Source organism: Mesitornis unicolor, unplaced genomic scaffold (assembly GCF_000695765.1).
Source record: "Mesitornis unicolor isolate BGI_N332 unplaced genomic scaffold, ASM69576v1 scaffold412, whole genome shotgun sequence".
Lineage (NCBI taxonomy): Eukaryota > Metazoa > Chordata > Aves > Mesitornithiformes > Mesitornithidae > Mesitornis > Mesitornis unicolor.
In genome coordinates this window covers 48,784-74,823 of record NW_010171211.1, presented here as the reverse complement: position 1 = coordinate 74,823, position 26,040 = coordinate 48,784, and the positions used below count along the sequence as shown (strand labels likewise).

The following is a 26,040-nucleotide window of genomic DNA, read 5'->3' as shown; positions in this document are numbered from 1 at the left end:
CCCTGACTTTTGCTTTTAGGAACAGTATCAGATCTACACCTGCCTGAGGTCCACTCTCTAAGTGGCCTTGGACAGGAAAATACCTTGCCATGAGGTATGCTAGAGAGTGAACTGATGGCGGGGAAGGTGCAACTCTGTGCAGAATGCAGTGAGCCAGTTACCATCAGTTATCAAACTATCTCACATTTACAGGCCAAACCACCCCAGTTCACCCCAGGCTTGCGTTGCAGGTGCTTCTGGGGTTTCAGTATCCTTAGAGACAGAAAGGAAAAGAGTAACGCACTATTAAGAAAAAAGAAGAGGTGCAGTGCTGGTACAATGAGTCTCCTGAACAGAAGCCTGGATGCTCTCCTTTAGTCACCATTCTTCTCTATTTACTTGAAAATAATAGAAACAGGCTGCCACAGCCCAACATGCAGCACTACTGGGCTCCCAGGGACCCCACCTGGAGTCAGACTCCCTCAAGCACAGAGCACATCCCACTTGAGTAGGATTTATGGAGGTGAAAAGCTGGCCAAGACCCAGCTCCATCCCAATGAGCCACCAGCCTGGGCACGCTCTGTCCCTGTTGGTGGCCATGTGCCTGCTGTGCCTAGGAAAAGCCAGGCTTGCTCGTAGTATCTGCCCAATCCATCTGGAAAACATGAGAACAAGCTTGTGCCCCCCAAAAAGACACATGGGATGCCTCTAACCTTAACCCATGTCCAGCACACGCTGGCCCATGACTAGCAAGGAGCTGGTAAATCTGGACTCAAAGGGGATCTGCACAGTGCAGCACAGCAGACCCAGCTGGATTAGAAGCAGTGAGGCACAGAGCTAACCACAACCTGCAGCACCATGTACAGCATCTTTATGGGAGATGTCAGAAGACATGGAGGAAAAGGTTTTCTTGCCAGATTGTAAACTTCTTCCTGAATATTGAGGAAAATTCACCCATCAGACACTGTTCACTCACTGCTCCAAACCACCTGTGTCAAGGGACCACCTGATCTCCCTGCATGCAGCCCAAAAATTTGCCTTCTTGGGCTTGTTCAGTTTTCCAAGAGCAATAGTGGATAATTTCCCAAACAGATTCCAGGAAGAAGCTCACATTGTCACGGATGTTGATGTCTGACCCCTTCGCAAGCAGCAGCTTCACCAGCTCGATGTGCTTGTACTCAGTGGCCCAGATCATCGGCGTCCAGCCTCCGTCATCCTGGGGAGGGAAAGGAAAGGGATGAGACACACAGAACGTACAAGACGGTCTCCTGCTGGCGTCACAAGCCCCTTGGTAGCCACAGCAGGGTGCACCTTGCCTGGGAGCCACAGACCCATTCCCCCACCATGTCTGTCTCATCGCTCTGCTTCAGTCTACATTGCTGCAGGGAGAGGTCCCTCGGGGTCCTGCAGAGCCCAGCGCGATTCGAACCAACACGCCTCAGCAGGCTGGAGTTTATTTGCAGCTCAGCACACTGGCAATGGATCTTCAGGGTATTCAGATATAGCTGACTGTCCAAAAGGCACAAGGAACATCCAGCTTGTGTAAAAAGCTCTTACAAAAGCTCCCTGAGCAGCCTGGCGGAGCTGGCCTTCCCCCACAACGAGGAACCCTGATGCAGCGCTGCCTCACCCCACGGCCATGGATAAGCTCTATGATGGGGTGTCAGGCTTGACCCATGCCACAGCACATCCATGATCCCACCACCCTCCTGCTAGGAGAAGCACAGTGAAATCCTTGGGCAACAGCAAATTTAGTCAAGGAGAAACTGTAAATTGAGGCACATGGAAGAAAAGTTTCCATGAGGCCAGTGGAGGGCATCACCTCCTCCAGCAGACCGGGATGTCCACGGCACTGTCACCCTGTAATCTCTTTCAGATCCCCTTCAGCAGCAGGGCTGTATTGGAGTAACCACTGTGCAGACAGCACAGAGAGACAGAGATGCTTAAACTCCATTTAAGGCAGAAAGGCCTCACCTGGCAGTTGACATCCATCTTCCCGTTGGAGAGGAGGTACTGAACAACGTCGTAGTGCCCCTTCTTGGCAGCCAAGTGCAGACATGTGGAGCCCTCCGCATCCTGGACACAACCAAAGAACAAATGCTCAGGAGGGGACATCACTTCCCAGCATTTTCCCACGTCTGCACGATACCAGCAATGCTTAGGAACCAGCAGAGAGGTTCACAGATGGAGCAGAGGACTCCAACAACCCCCAGCTTGCTAGCAGAAGGGGAGAGAGCAGCAGCAAACAGGGAGCTCCCAGCAGGGAGCAGAAGGAGCTTCACGCAAAGCTCAGAGGTGCAACCCATGTAGATTAGGTGGGGGAGCATGCAAAGGCTAAGGGAAGAGACACCTTTGCGAAACCTTGATAAGGTACCAGCCCCAGACCCTGGCAGACTGATGCTCCCCTTCCCCAACAGATCCTCTCCAACTCCTCATGTGCTGGAGAGCCAAGGGGAGGCAGAAATCCCTCACAAAGAGGAGCTTTGCGCTTCACATCAGAAAAGTAGCCTTGTCTCAGTCTGAAATGCTCCATTTATACATTTTTTTGCTGTGTTTTGTTAGCATCACCAGCACCTGGCAGCAGGGCAAAGGGGTGTCCAGCAGAGGGGCTGGGAGCCTCCCTAGAGACCAAGTCCTCAGGATGCCCACAGCCGTCTGCCTGGATAGGAGATAAAAATGGTGGAGGTTGAAAGGAAAAATGCCTTTGGGAGCTGAGAGTACAGGGTCTGGTGGAGATGGACAGGCTGTGAGTCATGATGGAGACACTCCCACACTCACACCAAAGATCTGGTGCCTGATTTTCGTAAGGTGTTTATATCCCCAGAGCTTAGCACATAACAAGGCCCAGAGACCAGGAAACAAGAGGGAGGAAATGAAAGACTGAAAACCAAAACGACTCCTTCCTGCTTAACCTCTGGAAGCCACATCCGAGGCGAGAGCTTTCAGATGAAGCCAAGCAGAGAGCACAGCACAGCACTAGGGAGCAACCCTCAGAGCAAGGATGGGACATCTCGGATCAGGGATTTCACTGTGGAGGCTTCATGGGGTAAAGAAGGGGTTTCTACACCCCCATAAGTGCCTGTCACATCTGAATAACACCAAAGCTTTCCCCTTAGATTAGCACGAGCCAAGCGCAGCTCCTCAACCCTATGGAGAGCAGGCATATTTTACTATAAAGTTTCTGCAGGTTTTGAGTGGGGCTTTTAAGTCCTATTGAGAGGATCAACAGCTTTGCCCTGGGGTCTGAGAAGCCCCCACCCCACCACCCCCTCAGCATCCCCTCCAGCCGGCAGTCCTGCACCCCCCCATGGCAGTGAACGTTTGGATTTCTCACTGAAATAGCTGGAGCTGATTTCAAACTGCAATGTTGCTGCTTTCAAAGAGATGACTAATTTGGTGCGAGAAACTAATTAACATAATAAACTAGTCTAGACTTCAGACGTGATCTCAGGCTTCTAATTTGCTTTTGCAAGCTCAGGATTTTCTTCCTTCCCCTTTACCTTTAGAAGCAAAACAAAACTCTCTCTTTAAAATAAAATCAGGTAAGAGACATCTGGATTGCTTTGAGATGCTTGGGACAGTGTCCAGAATGAACTCTCATGTGCCTGTCCTGCCCTTTCCCCAATCCCAGCTCAGAAACAGGCTCCCAAGGATCCATTTAAAGTTCGGGGTGGGCAGCATTTGGTATCTTGTGCCACCACCCTGGCCCCACCAGCTCCTACACAAAAAGAGCATCTTAGCCCTGCCGTGGAGCACGCCAGCAGCAGCAGGTTGTGACAATAACAAGTTCTTGTGGGGAGGGCTCCTGTGCTCCAAATAGCTCCTGATTTATGGGACCAATAAACGATCTGTATATTTTCCAAGATTGCAAAGCAACCAGAGCATGCTAAAGGCAAACAGACAGCTGCATTTTATTGTATTTGTTTAAATTAAAGGGTAGAGATTAAAGATGGGGTCCAATTTTGCCACTGTGGCGTGATTGCAAGAAACCGCACATCAGGCCTTTAGAAAGCAAAGCTTCCTCTGTCATTTTTGCTGGCTTGGCAAGCACCTAATTACCAGCCCATTTTAAAATGTCACTCTAAAAGTCTCATTATGAGAGTCTATAGAGAAGGAAACTCTGAAATCAAACTCCTAATACACTGCAATGGACTTGTGACACTAATACTTAGAGGTCCCATATGAAATCAAATGTCCCTTACATTTGGCGCCACAAAGAAGTGCAGCAAGTGGCAGCTCTTGCCCCAAACTGCTCACAACCAGGACACTGCATCATTAAAAGGACACCACCGAGAACCACAGCCTTGCCAAACCTTCACAGCCAACACAAGCCAGTCCATTTCCCCTCTGTCTATGCACTTCCACCCAAGACTTAAAATTATCATGGAAGAAATGGTGGACAGAGGCTTCCTGGGTAGAAAAGAATAAGGAATGAACCGGTACCTTAGGATCTACTAGTGCTCCAGCTTTGATAAGGTATTTCACAGTTTCCAGATGGTTGTTTTCTGCTGCTTCCATCAGTGGAGTCCTCTGGTCTTCAGAGCAGGTGTCTATATTAGCACCAGCCTGTTAAAAGGCCAAGGGAAATACAAGGACAGATATAATCAGTACTGGTTAGCAGAGGAAGGATGTGGGCGTAGAGATTTAGGAGCAAGTATTTTCCTGAAATCCAGCCATATTAAGTAAGCTGGGGGAGGCAGGGTAGGGGGAGAAATAAAACCAGGAAAGAAGGCGGTCCAACTTCACCTGTTTTGGAAAGCAGCACACACTGCCTGCCCTCTCTCCTGCCTTCTACAGCCACTAACTGGGGCATACCGAAGCCAAAAACTGGTACTAAGTAACTCTACTTTGTCCTGCTACTTTCTGGATACTATTTGTACTACAAACAATTTGGAAAAATCAGCAGCTTTTTTCCAGCAGCTTTGCTTTCCCCAGTCTATCATTTTTATGGACACAGTGAACAAAGCCACCAGCTCTTCCCAGTGTCACAAGCAGCAGGAACAACTTGCTGATGGCAACAGCGGTAGGAGCTGTAAAAAAATGCTGGAGATTGGCAAACTACTCCTGTTGAACGGTAACATTTCTACAGAGGTCTCTGAGTGTCTCTGAACGTTCAGGTCAACATTGAGTGTCCTGGACCAAAATCTTGCTCTTTTCCAAAACATTACTGTGTCACGTACCTTGCCTGCTTTAACTCTTTGGCTTAGCTCAGTAACCCACCCCATACTCAAAACAGCACAATTCCTGGCAGACCACACACACATGTACATGCATGAAGCACAGACGTGTTCCCAGCAGCAACACGTTGACTCAGGTTCACCTGGCACGAGAAGCTGGCCCCATTGCTCCCAGGTGCACTGACTGCGTTTGTTTGGATTACTTTGAAATAGCCAGAGCTATTTAAACCAGACTAGAGAAGAGGCATTCCAAGCTTAACAAGCTGTGGACATTCCCAGTCAAATACGGTGCTACTGCAGTAGTCAGACATCAGGAAAGAGACAAAAAGATGAAGGATTTTGGAGACAAACCAACCCAATTAAAATTGTTTGTAGTATCTCGCAAATTTTGCTCCTTTTACTCATATGAGCCTCTCTCTCTGTTGTCTTCACATGCAGGAACTTAAGTGAGTGAGAGCAGCAGGGTAGGTCCGTAGCTGCATCTTCAAACAGCTCTTTGAAAGCCTCCGACTCCAGATGCTGAAATGCAGCATCCCAGCAGGCTCACTTTCAAAGCAGTGGCATTGTCGCTTTCTCAAAAGCCCTTTAAAGCTTCCCAGTCACATAGGGCAAACAAAACACACTTCCAGTCACTCCAGACCAGGTATGTCAGTACAAAAAATGAACAAACACTATAACTTCTTAAAACTTTTCTGCACATAATTTTGTTGTGGGTTCAATGAGAGCACCCCTATGCCTCTGACCATTTGCCCTCAGTTAGAATCTAGATCTCAGACAATAAGCCAGACTTTCCTTATCTTCTTTTCACATGGGGGACATTGACACCATAAAGGAAAATCCTGCTGGTGTTACTCAGGTTTTGACAGATGGGAGGACAGAGGCTGCTAGTTTGCAGGCTCTAGAGCCTCTCTGCCTTCGTTACAAAGAGCAACTTGGCAGCAGCTTGCAGGTGACCTGCAGCCTGCCAGCAGTGAGCCTGTGCTGGCACATCTGGCACTGCTGGGTGTGACAGGTTCCCGTGTTCTCCCAGTGCCCTACATCGAAGCTTCACGTGCTCACTGCCTGGACAGCAAAGCTTGCTTGGAGAACAGCCTAGAAAGACAGCTTCAGTCATGTCCCCTAAGACCTCATGCTGCTCTCCACCACTCCTCCCTCAGCAAACCCTGACAATAAGGAGGTTTTGACAGGAGAGACGTTTCAGTGCTGATTTGCAAGTGTGCTTTAGCCATGTGGGGCAGGGGACCAAAAACCACAGAAAATTGCTTGTACAGAAGCACGTAAGTGGAGACAGACCTGAATCAGCATATGGCAGATGTCCACGTGGCCAGACTCAGCGGCGGCATGGAGAGGGGTTCTCTTATTCTGATGCTCCATTTTAAAATTGGGGTCAATTCCATCCACTGAAAAACAAAGCAGAGATCTTTTCAGCCACAGTTTGGAGATTAGAGAAAAGGTAACAGGAGAACCAGGTCTCAACTCTTTTGAAGGCCGGGTTCCCAGCCCATCCTCAGCCCTTCTCATAACTCACTGCGAATTCAAGCCAGAAAGCTCTCAGGGTAGTCCCATGGACATTCAATATGCAACAGCCCTCAAATCAAGAGCTTCAGAAACACCATGGAATTTAATACCTTTAAGGCATTACAATTTCTACACAGGCCATCTCCCGCAGATTCCCAATTCCCCATCTCTCAATGCAACAAAAACAACCAACACCATACAGGGATAAAAAGGAAAAAATAATGCAGTTTAAAGCAACACAGGAGTTGGAAACAACAAAGCCTCAGTACTACCTGGACTTCTTGTCTCACCACTATTAACTGCAATTAATATCAGCAATCCTCGTTGCATCCCTGCAAACACAGGGCTACAAAGTGGATGGAGCTTCTCCAACTAACACGAGCTTGGGATCTGGCCAGAGATTCTCACAGCTGTGCAAAGACTGACAGATGATGATGACAGCCAGACAAAGATGTCTGGGCATGATAACATGTTGCATATGATGAGGCCATAGTTAAATATCAATGAATAACGTTTTTGTGCTATTGAAGACACGAACAATGAGGCTAACATTTGCTAGAAGAAAAAAGAAGAATCTGATAAATGAAAAGAACAGAAAGCATCCAAAAATGTACTGCAAAGTACTGGAATGAAAAGGAAATGACGCCAAGGAAACATTCTGTCCTTCAAAGGGGGAGATTCCTCGGGAATATTTGTTGGTAAAAACAAACTCAGTAACTCAAAGTCATCTGGTGACAGACAACTATGTACCCCCAAAACTAACCCTGTGCATTGAAGGGCTCTTCCTTTCTGCTCTCTTACTGATGGGTCTTGGCTTCAGCTCACTCCCATCTTTCTACCTCTCTACTGGATGCAAATACTTAACTATCCCATTGCATGGAAAGGCAATGTCGGACTGGAAAAATCATATGTAGGTCATCTGGGGACAGAAACAGCTTCTCTGGATAAAACCGTATCCAAATGCAGAAACAACTTGGGAGCAGGTCCGCGTTTCAGAGAAAAATGAAGCCATTTCCAATGACACATCACTTGCAAAAGTGGCTCACAAGGGGCAGTGGGGAATATGACGTGTTACCATGCTGGGAACTGGACTCTGGCAGCTGCCTGGCAGGAGCTGGGAGTACTGCCAGCCACACAATGTCCTGGGAAGGAGCCACCTACCCAACATAAGCAGAACTTTTTGCAGCTCTCCTTGCCTCGCAGAGAAGTACAACTGCTTTGGATGGAACCGTAACTTCTTGGGTCTGCAGGAGTGGGGAAAAGAGGCATCATTAATACTGACTGAAAAACACTCCTGGTATTTCACCCCACCCCACTGCTACACCACGTGTGTTATGTGCCGCTCACCAACAAATTCTGGCTCTTACTACCATAAATAGGAACTCCTAGTAGTTACAGCTGTGGTTGGAGGACCAGTGGAAAACTAAATCCTCCAGACAAATTGGTATGACATTTAGAGCTGTAACTGTTCACTTGAACCAGTAATCTGCTGGGGATGACAAATGACTGAAGTGAACTAAGAAAGGACTGAGTGGGGCCAAAATCCAGAGAAGCCAAGTCTCGGTTTTCTCTAGGTTAAGCCACTTTGCTGGGAACTGAAGAGACCCAGCAGTCTTTTTTCTTACTTTTCAGAGTCCAGGGCAATCAGGGCACTTTCCAGAGTTTCTTTAACTGGTCCCTGGGTCAGGCTAGTAGTAGGCTTTGGAAAAACTGAAGACCCAGCCATGTCAAACCCCTCAGCAGCTGAACTTTCTGGCTTGTCTTCCTCTGATAACCGCGTCCCAGTGCCACTGAAGAGAAAAAACGAGAGACAGCCAAAGCACAATCATTAAAAACAGAACAGCATGTATCTTATGCCAAAGAAGGGAAGAAAACGGATTTAAAATACAGATAAGTGTAAGTGAGATCAAAACAGAAACCAATATCTTTTACAGCCTTTTCGGTAAGAACTGGCCCCAAAAAGGAGTTGCACTGCCCTGTGATTACATTTTGATGTACTTAGTGCTACAGGAAACCCTGGAACATGGTGCAAGCCACAACCATCACCAGAAGGAGATCAGATCAGACGGGAAGTCAGAGCACTGTTCAAGGCAGGGATGGCCTGATCTGTTTCCTCTGTGTTTTGATCCTCTCTTTTACCTCTGCCCCTTGGTGCTATGGCTAGGGATGGCAAGAGTTTCCCTGTCACTTAGCAGATCTGGAAACCTCAACTCATTCCACTGTTACTCCATTCCTAACAATAAGGGGAAAGAATGGTTTTAACTCCTAAACCCCTCCTAGCTCCATAGCCTCTGCCCCAGCTCACCCTGTGGCTGTTGCGCTCTTCTCCAACGCAGCGAGCAACACAAAACACACTTGCAAATTCCTGCGGCTGACCTGGACTTCCCAGAGCAGGACCAGAAAGCACTTTGCTCCATTTGGAGAAGCACAAGCGCTCAAAGCACAGCCTGGCGCAAGGTTTGAGATCACCACACGCTCCCGAGCTCACCTCCCCGTCGTGGTGTCGGCCCTTCCCTCCACAGCCACTGGTTTCTGCTGCTCGTAGGTCAGCGACACCGTCGAGGTCGTGTCCGCTTTTGCTATTGTCACCTCCTTTGCCTTGGAGGCCTCTTCCCCGCAGTGAGGGCAGTAGCTCATGTCGTTGACCTGGGAGGCACAGTTCTTGTGGAAGCGGTGGGAGATGCTGCTCTCCGGCTGACACTCCATGAAAGTGCCCTAAAAAAACCACAGAGAAGAAATTCACACCTTGGTCACCGCGTGCCTTACCCCTTCCACATGCTTCATCCGCAGAGCTCTTAAATCCTCCATTCATCACCACTCTTGTCCCTGGCGCATCCAATACAGTAAGCAAGCACTGCCACTTCTTTAGAAGAGAACAAAACCAAGGTAATGGGGGAAAAAATCTCACTTGATTAGGGACTGCAAAGCAAGTTTTTTAATCGTGTTTGGGAAACAGAACCAAGAAGTCCCAATTTCCAGCTCTTTCCGCCAACACTTGAAGTTCTTACGTTTCTAGAAGTGCCAGTGTACTGTAAGGACGCCCCCAAAACTGAAAAAGAAAACTTTAGACCTGCATGCTGAGCCAGCGTTGAAATTACCTAACAAAGCTGCGCACAAACCATTCACGAACCTACACAAGAACAACTAAATCAGCTGTTAACCCCAACATAACCTAAAGCATGGACTTCTCTGCTTGGTTCAGCTCCGTATGCCATTTAACCCCAATAATCTGCCTGACTGCTCATTCAACAAACTTGGGCAACTTCTCTTAAATTTATTTTCCTTTTCCAGCAGAGTCCCCCAGACTGAACTGGAGGCAACCCAGAATTCCCTGCCGTGTGGTATTAGCGCTACCTGAAGCCCTCCTGTGCTCTGTGTTATCACTGATGGATAGCGCGGACACACACTCCCAGGTTCACCTGTGTGAACCCTGACACGTCACTCAGAGATGTACGAGCATCTCTGAAGGAAAGGCTTGCTAAACCCCACTCCTCTCCTGAATTCACGGTCCTCCCAAGCAAACTCATTAACTCTACTTCAGCTTTGCAAAATGCCTTTAAGGGTTTTGAGGATTTTCTCTTTTAAATGATCTTTGACTCAGCATGAAAACCCAGGATTGCTCCATTTTTTACAATTACAATAGTGCTAGAGACTACTGTAGCATCTTTCACTGAGCCATCTTGAAGAACACCAGCATCAGACGATTAAGCCTCCCCATCACCCCATGAGGCCCTCAATCAGTGTTTTCAGCTTTACCAACAGGGAAACTAGGACGCTGATGTCTTAAAGGACTGGACTAACGCTATTAAAAGCCTTGGTGGCAGAGGTGGAAGCAGCAGGAGTTCTCAAACGCTGCCTTCTTCCAGTGCCATCACTCAGGTCCCCCATCTAAGCCCTGGTGAGCAAGATGGGGGACACAGAACCACTCTTGTGTACACAGATTCATTTGCAAACCAAGCCAATACGATTTTTAATGTGATTGATCTGTACAGAGAAAGAAAAAAAAACCATCTTGTTCCAAATAAATTCCTAAGGCAACACTTTCACCATGTGAAACCCCAGTGAAAACCCTTTGGTAACCCCTGGAGTCTCCAGGAAGATTAAGGTGACGATTGCAGCTACCCTCACACACATTCCTCATGAAAACACCTCCTGACATGCTGTGGAACGAGGTGGAGCTGATGCCAGGAAGTCAGTAAACCCCTTTAGGTACCATCTCCACCTTCAGCTCTTCCAGCTGCTGCCACAGGTACCCCCTTCCCTAGATTGAGAGCACGGACTTACTGCAGTGCAAAAGTATCCACAGCCAGGGCAACACTGGTGTTTCACCATCCTCCCTCTATGGTCCTCACACAGCACCAAAAGCTGGACTTTGTTAGACGGGCGCATCAGTTCATACTTAACCACACTGTTTGTGCATCGGCCCAGCTGGAACAGGAGAAATTAAAGGAAATGAAATTACTGGAGACCAAAACACTCTCTGTGCTTGTGCGGAGGAAGTTTTTTTGCACGCTGCCTTGATGAGCCCTGGCTTTTTCACAGTAATTCAAATATGTGCCAGATAGCATTAGCAGTGCAGCAGGAAGCTGTGAAAGCTGCTCTCACAGGAAGAAATGCATCATTTACTAACTAACATGCATGTGGACCCGAGTCGCTTTCTTCCTTGCAAGGAAAAAAAAAAAATCATAACTGGAAACACGCAACAGCCCAGCAGCCGCAGAAGGGACAGTCCCACGGGCCTGACTCACACAACATACGCTCTCCTTTTGCCAGCAGGAGCGGGTGTCGGTGACCAAGAGAACAAGACCATACGCACTAAATCTTGTTACTGTTCAGAAGTAGAAGTCACAGGAAGATAAAGCGAAAAATAATTGCTCTTCGTTGCCAGCGAAGTTATCGTCTGTACTGGTTCCAGCACTGGCCCCTGCCCAGACCACAGGGATGAAGAGCCAGGCTTTCACGAGAGCTCAACTAAAGTCACATTTTGAGCATGTTTTCTGAAGGATTTCACCAGTGCAGAACTCTGGGCTTAAAAAGCTGTCTTCCCATGCACACCTTGTGCTGGTAATGACAGCAGGCTCTGCTATTGGGGTTCACTTTTCCCAATCAGTGTCACTTGCTCTGCTGCATCAGAAGCTCAGCGCTTCCTTCTGCTGCCCCCATTCACCCAGCTACAACACTTTCACATCCCAGTTGCCACCTGCTAGCATGACATGACGCTGTTTGGGTTCCGTAGGCTCCTCTTGATAATAACCTTGCTTTCCCCAGATGCTTAGCAAAGGATATTTATAAATTAGAAATATAAACGTGAAAGGCTGCTACAAGGAAACAGCCCTAGCGAAACCCTAGCATGGTCTACTGTGCGCTGCCACCATGACCAGGAGTTGGTCAGGGACACGATGCCTGCTCAGCACCAACAGACTGTCCCTCTGGTCCAGCTGAGGCTTGATTTGCTGCTTTTTCTCAACAAAACTAGACTTTCTCTCTGATTTTTTTTTAAACTCCACTCCTGCAGTATCAACACTCCTACAGAAAGAGAATGGATTTTAACCTAGGCTCATCATTCACCACTAGCACCTCTGATTCAGCATACCCAAATTCCAGCTGCAAAGGCTACCTGTGGTTGTGACACCTCGGCTACACTGATCACCAGTAACACACAGACCCCAGGGGCTGTGCAGGGGTGGCAGGAGAGGACCAATGCAATGATTTTTACTTATGAGCTGAGGAAACTTGATTAATACATGAAAAGCTGCGCTGTCTGTGTGAGATGTCCCTACATTATCATGTCACACTATATTATTTGCTAGAAACTCTACAAAAGCACAAAATTATTAACTGCTATTTTCCAACCATTAGAGAGTGCAGCAGGGTGCTCATAACTATTTATAACATTCTCCAAGGACATGACAGTCTGGAGAACCCAGCATTCACACATATAATATTCTTATAACATCTATGAGTCACTTATCCCATTATGAAAAAGAATCTAACATAAAAGCACGGCCTTTGCAATTCCTCTCTCTGATTTATCCAGGGACAGAACTGTCAAACCACCATATACATGAGAAGGAAGCCTTTCATAAATAAACCTTTTGTTTATTTAGAAACCCTTTAGTCCCCGCTTCTCCTGTAAGTCTCCAAGACTTTCTCTCTCCAGTGAATCAATTTTGCCATGCTTTGGAAATTCCTTTCTCTATAGGTACCAGCACAGACTGACAGAAGCAGAGCTGGGCTGAAAATCCAATTATCCCTTTCTCCCTCCATCCACCCTTCTCCTAGGATCTGACAGGAGAACTTGGGATATTCTCACTCCTTGTCCTACTACCAGCAAGTATCAGCATGGCGGTGTGACTGCGGCTCAGCTCAAGCTTGAAGGAAACCCAAGTGTCTTCCAGTAAAAGGAGGATCTACCCAGTGTGTTCCTGTCCTGCAGTCTCATTTTCCAGACTCTGGGAGAGAGCCACTTCTACCACTTACTTCCACACTTCTGGAACCAGTAGAGCACAACTGCCCCAGCTACAATCGACTGAAAATCATCAAGCGCAATTGTTTTCAGTCAGCCAGACCTGGAGGCTGCGCAGGGTTGCCAGGACATAGGAAGCTTTGTAACAGAAGCCTCTTGGGGGATAGGACGGGAGAGGAAGGCTGGGGCAGACTGAGCCAGTGGAGGGCATGCCAAGCTCCTGAAACTCAAGAGCTGGCTATGGAAAGGTTTGCATCAGCTCCTTCATAGTCAAGGAAAACCAGCTCCAAGCTTCCTCTGATTGCATTTTCTCACTTTGACGCATGCTAATGTATTTTGGCCCACTTGGCCTGAAGTGTGTCTGTTACATCAACCTGAGCCAGCCGCACAGGCCAGGACAAGCAGGAGAGATCCACCCAGTGCCTCTCCAGCTGCCACCTCCTCCCTTCCGAGTGGCTTCAACCCGACTGTGCCATACGCACAGAGTGCTGGAGCCCTCAGCTTAGCGAGCCAGGTGTTCGCCCTGCCATTCCTGCACGCCAGTGGGTTCCCAGTCTAGCAGGCTGCAGAGCTCCTGTGTGACCCAACACATGTGTCTGGCACAGCATTTTATCCTTTACATCTTTGTCCTCAGCAGCAAAGTCTGCGAGAAGCTGCAAGACAGGTTCCTACCTCGTTATCCACACTCTCCGTGGCCATGCACTGGTTGTTGGCTAGCGTGGTGATCTCTCTGCTTTTGGGGGTTTCCATTCGACAGCTACAGAGGGGGACTTCCTGGAGGCCATCTACTTCCATTGCTTCAGGACCGTTGGAAAGACCTGGAGCACAGAAGACCAGCACATCAACTCTGAAAGTCCTTTCCAGGAGAAAGGATGCAATCCATCACCACCACCCACGTCCTGTGGCATCCTCCCTTTCCATGTCCTGAAATGCTTTCAAGGCATTATCTAAACCCTGCAAAAAAAGACCCTTTCCTTACACTAGTCGGAGTTTGCAGAAGCCTCCTGTACTTTCCTAAGTCCAGCCATGCTACAGATGGCTGCTGAAATCAAGAATAGTAAGTTAAGAACAGTTTACTCTAGAAAACCTCAACAAGGAAAAGCAAAGGTGAGGTATAGATTTTTATCAGCCTGCCTCTCCTCCTCACTTACCCCACAACAGTGCGCACCAGAAAAACTTGCAAGAAGTCACCCAGAGATGGAGTTATGAAGAGTTAGTGGAGTGATAAATGGAGAAGATCAGGAAAGCACAGACTTCTATTTGCAGAGGTCATTACACAGACAGGAAAACAAAATTCCTGGGACTATTTGGCCTCAGCCAACCAAGAATTACTTATTTTGGAAAGAGAACAAACCAGGGAAAAGAAAGCAGCAAGATGTTCAGATGATCTTGCCTTCTCCTTATCTCTTTCTCTCAGATTTTGAACATACTCAAATTTATTTAAAGGTGGATAATGGCTTTTGAGGGGGTTCACCACCAGGCATGGGGGCACAGAGTGAATATTCTTGTGGCTCTTCCAGATTCAACCCAAACACTGGGTTACCTGTGACTGCAAAACACTGCCTGATGACAAAGGGGTTGCATTTGGTCCTACACTCCTATTCTAATCCAACACAGTCATAACACCTCTTTGCCACATCTTCATTACAGAAGCAAACCCTCAAACCTTTGGATTGGTTCACCCTGAAGTGTCCCAAGCTCTCCCTAACCAAGCCTGCTATAGGATTGAGACCCTGTGACAAGGAGGCACGTTTCTAATTTTTAAGCTTTTGAAAGGAGTTATTTTTCTGCAAAGTTTCAAAGATCAGCTTAATTTCTGGGGCAGATTCCTCTTTAGCTGCCCTGGCAAAGGCAGCATTTCCCCCCCTGCAGCATCCTGCCCATGGCTACAACGCTATCAGCAGAGCACAAGCCATTTTCATCTTATAAGGAGTTTCCTTTAGCCAACAAGTTGCAAGACAAAGCCTAGAGAAGCGATGGGATATTTCAAGACATACAAGCAGAGGGAAAGCCCTTGCAATTTTCATGTAAAATCCTGTCAAGATCTTAAAGGTTTAAGAGCTTTTTCTGGGACCACAAATCACAAAGCTCATTCCTTGCCTTCCAAGCTGTCACTTTCCTAATCTTTTTGACATCCAGAGGCTTTGGTGAAAGCATCCCTCACCCATCCTGACCCTCCCTTGGTGGTGAACACTCCCACCCACTCTTTGATGTGCCTCTATCAAAAGAGCCAGACAACCTTTGAAAGTGAAAGAGCAACAAAGGACAGGACAGGAGATGCTGGATCCGAGGCCAGTTCAGCACTGGGAACAGCAGCTGGGGGTGAGCACCCAACGCTAGCCCCTCCTCTTCCCTTCCCGGGGCTGAACAAGAGGACTCTGGGGGGCACTGGGGAGATGCTAAACCAGCATCCTTCAAGGAATGGAGGGACCAAGCGGGACAGATGGGCTAGGACAGCACCTTGGACCCTTTGCTGGGCACCTTCCCAAGCCACCCCGCTCCACCCCAGCCGGGCTTCCCCATCCATCCCCATCCCCATGGTTCCGCGGAGGGCGGGCGCTCTGCAGCCGGGCCAGCCCCGCAGCCGCCAGGGGGCAGCCGGGCCCCCCCACGCCGCCCGGCCGTGGAACAAAGGCCTGGCCCCGGCAGCACCCACCCGGCACCCACCCAGCACCTGCTCACCTCCCGCCGGCGACGAGAGGATCCCCTTCACCCGGAGATCCAGGGAATCCAGGGACACCTCCATGTACTCCATGCTGTTCTCCTGGCCGGGGACCTCTCTGCCTCCCAAAGATGGTTTATAGGCTTCAGCACCTAGATGGAAACACACGCAGGTTTACACAGCTAAAACAATGTAATAATAATAAGATAAATAAATGGCATGCAAGCACGTGCTGGTGTAAAGGCCATATTTAAGCAGGCAGGCTGTATGCAGGCTCCTCAGAGAGGCCACGAGTACAGATGCACATCGAATTATGAAAATGCAACATCTGGGCATATATGGCAGATTCAATCTCTTATTTCCTTCCCTGTCTGATCAGACTGATTCTCTACTGTCATTTAGGTAGGTAACAACAACAGGAAAGAATAAATGAGACAAGTTCTGCCTCTGAAAGGCACACCTGCCTGCTGCTGTACTGCATCGGCAGCAGAAGCTTAAATGGCACAAGGAAGAGATGAAACCAGGGCTCAGCCCATCCTCCTGCCTCCAACCTGCTGCAAAGGGCTCCAGGTACACCTCGGCCAGGCAGAGCAAACCAGCTAATCATGTACATCATGAAGAGGACCAGACAGGGGACATTCAGCTTAATGGGAGGGGAAAATGTAAGAGTCAAGGTCTGGCTCTAAGTGAACAAAGCTGCTGATGGGAAGGGATCGCATGGGGGACCCCTCGCTGGGAAGAGACTGCGTGGGGACCCCTCAGAGCCTTCATGGGAACTGACAATCTCTTCGCATTCCCTTGGCTTCACTTTCTCTCCTGATTTGCTTCTACCACTCAGGCTTGGCCAAGAGCCTTGCGTTAGCCTGAAGGACCAGTTGCCACCTTTATTGATGGGGTGGCAAACCAGTCTGCATCAGAAATGAAGAATTAGCTGTTTGCTCTGGAAGGGATCAAGAGGAGCAAGCCCAATGACTGACAAACCCCAGACACAGACCAGAGGCTGAAACACAGTCATTTAGCTCAGAAATAGCCACAAATCTGCTGATAAAAAAATGACCTCTTTGCAAAGAATTAGCAAGCACAGAATAATAAACCCTTTGATGGCAATGGAAGTGTGAAACCTTAATAACAAAGCTGAAAGCACAGCTTCACTTCAGAGACTATCCTCTTTTTTTCACTCATCTCGTTACCTTTCCTGAAGAAGAATCAGATCCAGCCTGCGCTCCCGGCTCTCCCCACCCCACAGCTTTCACAGGACAAAGGGCACTGACACCTTCTTTTGAGTGCTGGGTAACTTAGGTCAAACAAGAATGACCACCTGAACAACGTCCACACCATGAGATGGGCCAGAGGTACCTAATTACAAACATCGTGGTGCTTTCAGAATCAGCAAAGACAACCTGCACGTTCCAGTCAGCGGGACAAACATCCGTACAAAAGCAACTGAGCATCACTCTGGGGTGCTTCTTCCTTTCCCTTCTGTATCTAACCACACTCCCCGAGCTCATGAGTCCACCTGGACATGAGTCCATGAGGTCTTTTTTGCACACTCTAAAACAAAAGGAGCATATGAACAGAAAACCATTCCTCCAGCATGCCAAGGATAAACCCCTTACAGGAATCCTGCTGTTACAGTGTGCACACCAGCAGCTACTGTGAGATGCCAGTTCCCACCCTGGTCTATCATACAGCTCATCCTTGTAAAGGAAGAGCGAGCTCTGCAGACAGCCACTGCCTTACAGGCCTCAGATCCTTACCCCTCCACCTGGAAGGCTAATTTCTGTGCAGTTAACACAAAAAGCCCAATCAGTTACCTAGTACACTGGCTTGTTTCTTTTTATTCCTCCGTCTCCTCTTGCGGGTGGGTTTCAGCCATGGACTCTCCGTCTTTCCTTTCCTCTTCAGCAGCTTCTTCTTGACGCTGGACTCGGAGCTCTGAATAACCAGAGAGGCCACGTGCATGTAAGGCATGTTGGCATCTGCGTCCCAGCAGTCCTTCGCGCCCATGCGAACGAGCCTTCTCGCAGCTTGAGTTATGCGAAAAGGCCTTAAGGACTGGGGGTTTGAAATCAAGTGGTGCTAAGATGTCTTTATAGCGCCGAAAAGGAAACACAAGCCCACGTGTGGGTGTATTTCCTGTCATTTCAATAGAGCATGCTTCACTTTCTCTTCCATGTACGCTCTTACACCACACTCATCGCAGTAGTAGCTGAGCACCTCCACACAGCAATTCAAGCATGCAGGCACACACACGCTCTTAGCTTAACTCTAGAACAATAATTCTTTGTTGCAAACTGAAATATTCACAGTTGTGCTAGAAAATGGCAACAAAAACCCACCTCGCACATGAAGAGCCACCTTACAGGGTTGGGATGGACCCGGGGGAATTGAGCTCTACCAGAGCAGAACCAACCCCCTCCCTGAGCAATGTACAGGGTAGGAAGGACTAATCATGCAGCAAATACTCAGACACATACACAAATCTAAACAAGGTTTGGGTTTTGGTCTAAATAAATACAGCTGTCTGGGGTGAGTTTTCAAAGTCAGCATCAGAACGGGGAATCGGGCACCCCAACCCTGTAAGGCAGCCTCCAAAGAGTCATTCATAAAATTCACATTTAAACTGAAACTGCCAGCTCCTGATGCTTATCCATCTCCCACAGAAGCCTATAAGAAACCTCCTGCTACCGTTAACGGTGGCTGGATCAGACCCTACCTTCATAGGAAGCTGGTGCTGCCCCATGCCCTGTTATACAGCAAGCGAAGCCAGGCAAAGGAGGAGCTGAGCCCCAGCTCTCCGGGGCAGCTCTCTGCCGTGTCTACACTGTCCCAATAACGGTCCCTAAGCGTGGGCTCGGTTGTGCCCCACCACGTGGCTCACACCAATTGCATCACTCTGCTTGTGGGGGAGAGGTTTGCATTTGAGCCAGTCTCTGTCTGGGGAACCGACTGAGTCACCAGATGTGAGCAGAGCAAAAAACACCCTCTAGGATGTGGAGATGTGACTTGCGAGTTTGGACCTGACTGCAAGCTCAAGCCTTGGTTTGAGCTAACAATACAGACTGGCCTCAGCTACCCAAAGTAAGGGGCAGGCTACACAGCCCTGCTGCTGGGTCCTCTCTGGCTCTTGTAGAGTCAGAGCACAAGGAACGAGACCCTAAAGTGCTTCAGTGAGTCACTTGGTATAGTCATTTCTACCTTCAGCTCAAAACATCAAGAAAATGAAGCCAAGAATTTTCTCAAGGTGACTGATGAGTTGGGGTGCCTTAAATGCTGGCTCCTCAACTTGAGGTGCTGTGGAAAGGGAGCAAAATTTTAAAAGTAAACTGGAGGGCGGGGCACAGAGACAATCAATGAACAGCAATTTAAACTAAAAAAATCAGGTTCTCTTCACCAGCCTTCCAAAAAGTAAAAATCACCAGCAGCTGGTGAAAGTCTTGCCCTAGCACTATACAGACAACCCCCCAGAGAGTGTCTGTCTGTCTGTCTGTCTGTCTGTGTGCTATCTGCCTGTCTCCTTGATAAGAGCTGCTCATCTGGTTCTTGAGGTGGCATGTCAGATCAGTGTCAATTTAGGCTGTGGGCTGGGCCAATGGATTTGTGAACAACTCCACCTGAGCTCTGAAAAGCAAAGCCCCGCAGAGCTTCAGGTTGTTAAGAAAACACTGCTGGCTCCTACCACTTGCCAAGTCTGCATCTGAGATTGTAAGCACCCTTAAATATTTCTACTAACATTCAAATGATTAAAAGCAGTCAACGCCGTTGTTGAAAACAACAAACAAAACCCATTAATTAGCATCAGAAAGCAATTAACTGTATCACAGACCAGGGTTAAGCACCTTGTGGAAAAACAATACTCTGTGTGGGTGGTTTCAGAGGGTGAGTTTTGTCAAAGAGACATGAAACTACACCACTTCTCTCTCAGCTCCCTCTCTTTCTGGCAGCAGTGCAAAGGGGCAATTATTATCAACAGGACAAAGTCTGAAAGACACATTTAGCAGCCAGGCTTACCAAATCAGACTCGTCTCCATCTTCCTCCTCCTCCATAGACTCTCCAGACTCCTGCTCCTCCTCAGACTCGACATCATCAATCTGCAGCCACCATTTGCCCAAGAACAGAAAGAGTCAGGTCAGGTGTCTCAAAGCAGAGCATCACCCCCATCATCCTGCTGTGTCCCAGCCTGCACAGACACTAACAGAGTTTTGTCCCCAGTACAACTCCTCCAAGGTTGTTAATGTACATCATGGTACATCCGTGGAGAGGGTACAGGGGGGGAAAAATGACCCCACAATAAAGTTTTTCAGTCAAATCTTAACTTCTTTGATTATCCAAAACCAGCCCCAAGTCTACACTATGTATCACAATTTAGGAAAAAATGAACTAAACCAATTTTAATACTTTACCAGCCTGTTACAAGCAAGATTAGGAAGACATCTCTTACTGGTGCAGTGAATCCCATAACTAAATGTGGTGGGGTTCTGCACGTATACTGGACCACATACTTCTGTAGCAAGGCTGAAAGTGGGGGGTGGGTGGGGAGACTCTCATGGGTGCAATGAAGAGCCAGAAATGGTCATCAAAGAGCCTGACTTCCATTGCTGTGCTTTCTGCCATCTTGCAGGCTAAGAAAACCTAGAAATTGCCTCAACGTGTGCCACTCCTATCCCACAGGTACAGCAGTGTCCCATCCCACTCCAAAGTCCTGCACAGGGCATGTGAATACCTTTCTGGCGTTGTCTGCATCTGACGCGCTGTCTTTAGAGGTTCTGTTATCATCTGCAGGAAATACAGCTGCCTGTTCTGCTCCGTGATCATCCTCCTCTTCCAACTCATCAGAGTCTTCCTCTTCAGAGTCTACATCTATGCTTTCCCCGTTCACGTGAGGGCTGGCATCACCCAGGTCCTTTTCACTCTGAAGGTGTCCAAGCACACAAGCCACAAAGTCAACACAACTTCATGGGACAGAGAATCCATCCCAGATCACCTCTGTGCTAGGGGCCTTAAAGCTGCCAGGGGAAAGCTGGCTCTGTGTCCCTCCAGAGCTCTTCAGTGCTGCCAGCAAAGCCAGCCTGAGCGCCTGCCATGTCACCTAACCTTGTCGACCTGGGTAACAAGGAGCCATGAGGAGTCATTCCAGACCCAGGGCTGTACAAGGCACGAAGGGGAGGAGGGCTGCTGGGGAGCAGCCTTCAGGCAGAGCCCTGTAGTCTAACTCAAACATGGAAGGGCAGCTCCACCATGGTGTACCAAGAATGCAAGAAGGTTTCTAGGGAATGGAAAGGGAAGTTAAATCACAGAGGGGTTTTCAGTCCAGTCCATGAAAGCCTAGCACGCTTTTCCTTGAATTCAAAGGCCAAAACTTCAGGGCATGGGTAGCAGCAAAAGCAGAATCTGATCAGGAGTGAGGCTCTGTCTAAAGCTTTTTAAGCAACCAGTTGTTTTGCTGTACAGCCTCAAGCAGCAACACCAGACAGTCACCTTGAGGACTCTGAAACAAAAAGGTTACAACACGGGGTATGCCTGAAATCCCTCTGGAAAACATTTGTTTAAGAGTTGGTATCTGAACAGTCGCCCTCAAAGAGCCATTTTCAAAGCAGCAAGGCTGTTACAGGCAGGATGCCACCACCAGACAGAAGATGCAGGCTCAGAATGGAAGATGCTGACGGCAACAAGCCAGCCTGGTCCTGCACCTACACACAGGGCTGGTGTGCCAGGACAAGGGACATGTATGGCAACAACAAACATGTGCAGTGGGCTCAGCGCTCCCCTCACCTTGGCACCTGCAGAGGAATGAGTTATGCTCTTAAACATCTCAATCATTGTTCTCTGTTTTAACACTTTGGTCTTTTTCTTGGGAACCAGGCTATAGGTTCCCATTCTCCGTTTCTTCTTCCGAGATACTGCAGCAGCTGGAAAAGAGAAGCACAAAAGCCTGAAGTTTGCTTAGGAATGAAAAGAAGAAGGGATGGAGAGTAGAGGCTGTACTGAAGGAACCCACATTTGAGGGCACAATCTAAGAAAAGGGCTTCCCACTCTAACTTTTACTTACAAGTCAACCAAAAGCTGACACACACACACACACATGCAAGCACATAAAGAGCTTTCTGCCATGCTGCACATCCACCCAAATTCTGAGTATCCTCTCCATGCTCCTTCTGGTCCCTACAGCACCACACACAACACGAAATCATTAAATGAGGCTGTGTTTGGCAGTATTGCTGATGCTGTATGAGGCTGAATAGAATCCAACTTGCTCAGATAGACACTGCAAGGCTGATGCTACTGACCTACAACGAAAGTGACTGTACAGTAACTGAAGAACACATAGAGAAAAGGTACCTTAAAAAAAGAGCCATTTGCCATTTAACCTCATTTCACACCTACCATGGAAGTTTGTTTGATTCCTTTCACTACTTTGATTGGGTCTTAATTTATTAAGCCTCCCTCCTGGCCTTCTAATCAAATCAGGCATCACACCTTGCTGCCTGATGCTGTCTTTGGAGAATACACATTAGAAGGATGCTTAGTGCAGGCTCTTTTAAGAATCACATATAGCAGGGAACAGCCAGCTTCAGCACCAGCATGACCATCTGCAGCTGTACAGCTTGTTCCTTGAAAGCATTTCTTCATCTTCCACTATGACGAAATTTCACCGAAAATCTGAAGAAACCTCTCAAATTCCCTTAACCCAATTAAATTTATTTATAAGGCTGAAGTTCATGGTAAGCAGTTGTTGTGGCGATCTACAAAGTCCTTCAGGATTCATAGAAACATCTTCAGAATATCCCACAGGAAGATGGGATGAAAGTATCTCCCCTAACAAAACCTTTTAGCAGGAGAGTGATCTTCACTGTGGTGGTGCCTGATGGACCGTGCCTACCTGCACCCCGTGAAACAAGGCAGAGGAGGAGACTGAGGGCTGCCCTCATTGCTGGGGATCCATTGGGAAAGGGCAGTGTCAGGAGGAAGGAGCCAGGCTCTGCTCTGGGATGGCCAATGCCAGGACAAGGGGCAATGGTCCCAAGCTGGAGCACAGGAGGTTCAAGCTGAAGATGAGGCCAAACTTTGTCAGTGTGAGGGTTATGGAGCATGGCCCAGGCTGCCCAGAGAGGTTGTGGAGTCTCCTTGTCTGCAGACACCCAAAGCCCTGGCCATGTTCCTGTGTGACTGCTCTGGTGATCCTGCTCTGGCAGGGCTTGCACTGGGGGAGCTTTCCAGGTCCCTTCCAACTCCTGACATCCTGAGATTCTGTGATTCTGTGACTGCACGATCTAGCAGGAAAAAGGTACTACCAGAGGTTTCAGTCCTTGCTAACCTGCCTCATCTCCCACTCAACCACATGCACACACATCTGGGAGGTGGGTGCTGTTAGGAATTGTAACTCTGCCTTTTTTACCCGTCTGCGACTTTGTGGTGGCCACATAGCTCTGGTTCTGAGGTAGTGACTGGTGAAGGCCCGGGAGAGAGGGCAACGGCAACGGCTTCCCAAACTCCAGGATGGTTTTGTTGCCTTCCTCCTTGGATTCTTTTTGATCTCTGCTGTCTCTCCCATCTTTGGGGTCTTTACTTGCATGCTGGAAAACAAAATGCAGCTAAATTGAGCCTCTGCATTAAAAATAATAGTAAAAAAAATAAAACTCCTTCCCCTAAAACATAAACACTTCCATTTGAAGATGGGATCACACATTCAAAGTACAAGCACACAGCCCCTCCTCTAGCACATAAAGTTACTTTGCCTGCAGAGCACTCCCACCGCTGCTCCTTCACCTGCTGAGCGCTGCTGCTGCCTGTGAGGCTGAAATGCTGCCAGAGACGGCAGATCCAAGCAACTGCAGATAACGAACAGGATCAGACACTGTTTACACAGGCATTTGGCTGGCTCCAGAGAAGACAAACGAACGCACCAAATGCACCTACTCCCCGAAACGCGCCCCGAGCGCGGCTGCCACATCAAGCGCGCAGGAGAACAGAGCCTTGCAGAGATGTTTTGGCAAAGCAGGCAGCAACGGGAAGGGATCCTTCCTTTCGGACAGCATTTGGCACAACCAGGCCCTAGCAAAGGCTCCCACCTCCAGCCCAGCACACACCACCACACAATTGAAAAAGGGATCTCCTTGACATGGCAGGTTCACCTCCAGCACTGCCACAGCAAAGACCTATCCGAGCTCACTTTAAAGCAGCCAGCCCAGGCACCAACAGCCGATTTCGCTGATGTAACACCAAACACAGGGCAGGATACAAGCTCCTACTGAAAACTAAGAGAATTTTGACTCTCTGTTGCTGGAGCCAGGCTCCCAGGCAGCTTGCATCCCTTCTGATTTGAGCTCGAACCCAATGCAAAGTCTGATCCAGCACCTTTGGAGGTGAAAGCAGGGTCCCTGCAGCTCCACATCGCACAGCGCTGCACTTCTTGTGGCAACCGCTGCATTAACAGAGCGCGGGGTAAATGCTGCCACTCTGATTTGACATCTGATTTGCCCTTTTATGTACTTAACAGCTGACCCAGCTGCATCCACACCTCTCCACGCTTTTATCCACTCAGCTGGCAAGCAGGAGGCAGGTTTGGCAGAGATGCTCCAGAAAACCAAGAGCACGTTTAGCAGATTACAACCTCTGCGGCGGTCACGTTTTAGTGCCGCGCCACACGCAGGAAAATGCTTCTTATGGGACTTGTGAAGCAACAGCTGAAATACCAAAAAAAGAAAGGAATCCAGGCAAAAGAAAGGGGGAAAAAAAGCAGCGAGTAATAAAAACAGCTCTTTTAAGCCCTGGTTCAGACAGGCAGCCTTAGACACCGCTTTCAAGTAACGTGACCTTGTGAACAAACAGGGAAACCACCGATTCTCCTAATTATGGCTCTGCCCTGTGCACGCTGCTGGCAGCAGGCGAGGACTCCGCTGCAGACAGAAAAGCTACAATGCCAATCAGAAATGACCTGCACAAAGAGGCCACCAAATTGCCAGAGACTCCTGCATCAAGCCCGTAACTCATGGCTGAACTGCCACATCTTTTTCTAAAAGGCATCTGGTCTTGGATGAATGATTTCAAGGACGACAAATCTACCACATCCTTTGATACACTGCTCCAATGCTTAACTGCTCTCACTGTCAAACAATTAAATGCATTATGGTTTCTCAAGTAAATTACAAAGCCCTGTCCCATCAGAAATTCTCACTCCAAGTCGACACTTATGGACTATGATCAACTTTTTTATTCAAACTTTCTCTTCAGTAAGTTTAACAGAATGAGCAATTTAAGTGTCCACAGATGATTCACTGGATATTGGGTCACGCCTGAGACTGCTCCCAGTTCTACTCCTTAAAAACTGTACGTCAGGAGCGCTGGGCACAGGACACCAATAATAGTCTCAACAATACTATTGATACCTCCTAAACGGCCCTGCTTTATACACCCAAAGGTTAACGGTAACTCTGGGCTACAGGATTATTCTGAGAATTTCCAAGTCCCCTGGAACATCCACTGCTTTCCATCTGTAACTTAAAAGTAGAAAAATGAGCACGGGAGAGGCAGATCTGGCGCGGAGCTGCAACAAGTGCACAAAAGGGCTGTGTGCTTTGTCCTTTAAGGGCAGGTTCTTGCAACTGGTCTCTGCTAAAATGTGCTCTTACCCCCAAACTGCAAGAATTCACACTCAGACCATGCCAAACTGTCTGGAAGAACTGAATCAAATTTCAAATGAGAAAGCAGTATTTTATTAGCTTGGGGTTTTTCTCTCCCTCTGTAATTACAATACGGAAAGAAATTAAAAATCTTCAATAGGGCAGCGTGACAACTGTTAAATGTGACTTTTTCATGGCAATTCCAGTAAAACAGTTTTTAAAATCAAATTAAGCCTTGTGAGATCTGGATTATTACCTGGAGGCACATGCAGCAATGCTATAAAGAACAAGAATTCCCACAGAGAGGTGACCAGAAGCCCTGATGGCAGGGGAAGCTGAGCAGGCCAGCAGTAAAACATACCCATCTCTCTCATACATGTGTATATAGTGCATATATATGTATATAAAGATGTATATATACAGCTATATATATAAAAAATACTAAATCTAAGGTTTGTAATAAAAAGGATCAGCAAAGATTTGAAAGCACTGATACTCAGTTTTCTCCCCATCTTTCTTCATTCCTAGCTAGACAAAACAGTTCCATCTTTGCTGTTCTTACTACGTTCTACCCTTCCAGCAAGTAGAGTGTTTAGTGGATGAAACTTTACTCTTTC

General features: G+C 48.0%; 1 protein-coding gene across 2 annotated transcripts in view; it reads right to left on the bottom strand.

Moving 5' to 3' along the window:
• EHMT1 (euchromatic histone-lysine N-methyltransferase 1) overlaps window positions 1-26,040 on the bottom strand; it is a 62,352-nt gene that overhangs the window by 15,626 nt on the left and 20,686 nt on the right. The window contains exons 3-17 of one of the 2 annotated variants that reach the window (XM_010179962.1): window positions 23,200-23,377; window positions 21,576-21,712; window positions 20,527-20,715; window positions 19,814-19,894; window positions 17,617-17,737; window positions 15,823-15,954; window positions 13,813-13,958; window positions 10,959-11,102; window positions 9,163-9,389; window positions 8,300-8,464; window positions 7,836-7,918; window positions 6,450-6,556; window positions 4,423-4,545; window positions 1,954-2,055; window positions 1,091-1,195 (exon numbers count right to left, since the gene is read on the bottom strand). In XM_010179962.1, coding sequence (XP_010178264.1) covers window positions 1,091-1,195; window positions 1,954-2,055; window positions 4,423-4,545; window positions 6,450-6,556; window positions 7,836-7,918; window positions 8,300-8,464; window positions 9,163-9,389; window positions 10,959-11,102; window positions 13,813-13,958; window positions 15,823-15,954; window positions 17,617-17,737; window positions 19,814-19,894; window positions 20,527-20,715; window positions 21,576-21,712; window positions 23,200-23,377 — 2,040 coding nt within the window. Of the gene's footprint in view, window positions 1-1,090; window positions 1,196-1,953; window positions 2,056-4,422; window positions 4,546-6,449; window positions 6,557-7,835; window positions 7,919-8,299; window positions 8,465-9,162; window positions 9,390-10,958; window positions 11,103-13,812; window positions 13,959-15,822; window positions 15,955-17,616; window positions 18,032-19,813; window positions 19,895-20,526; window positions 20,716-21,575; window positions 21,713-23,199; window positions 23,378-26,040 lie in introns of those variants that run through there. The other variant, XM_010179963.1, reaches the window with a different exon arrangement.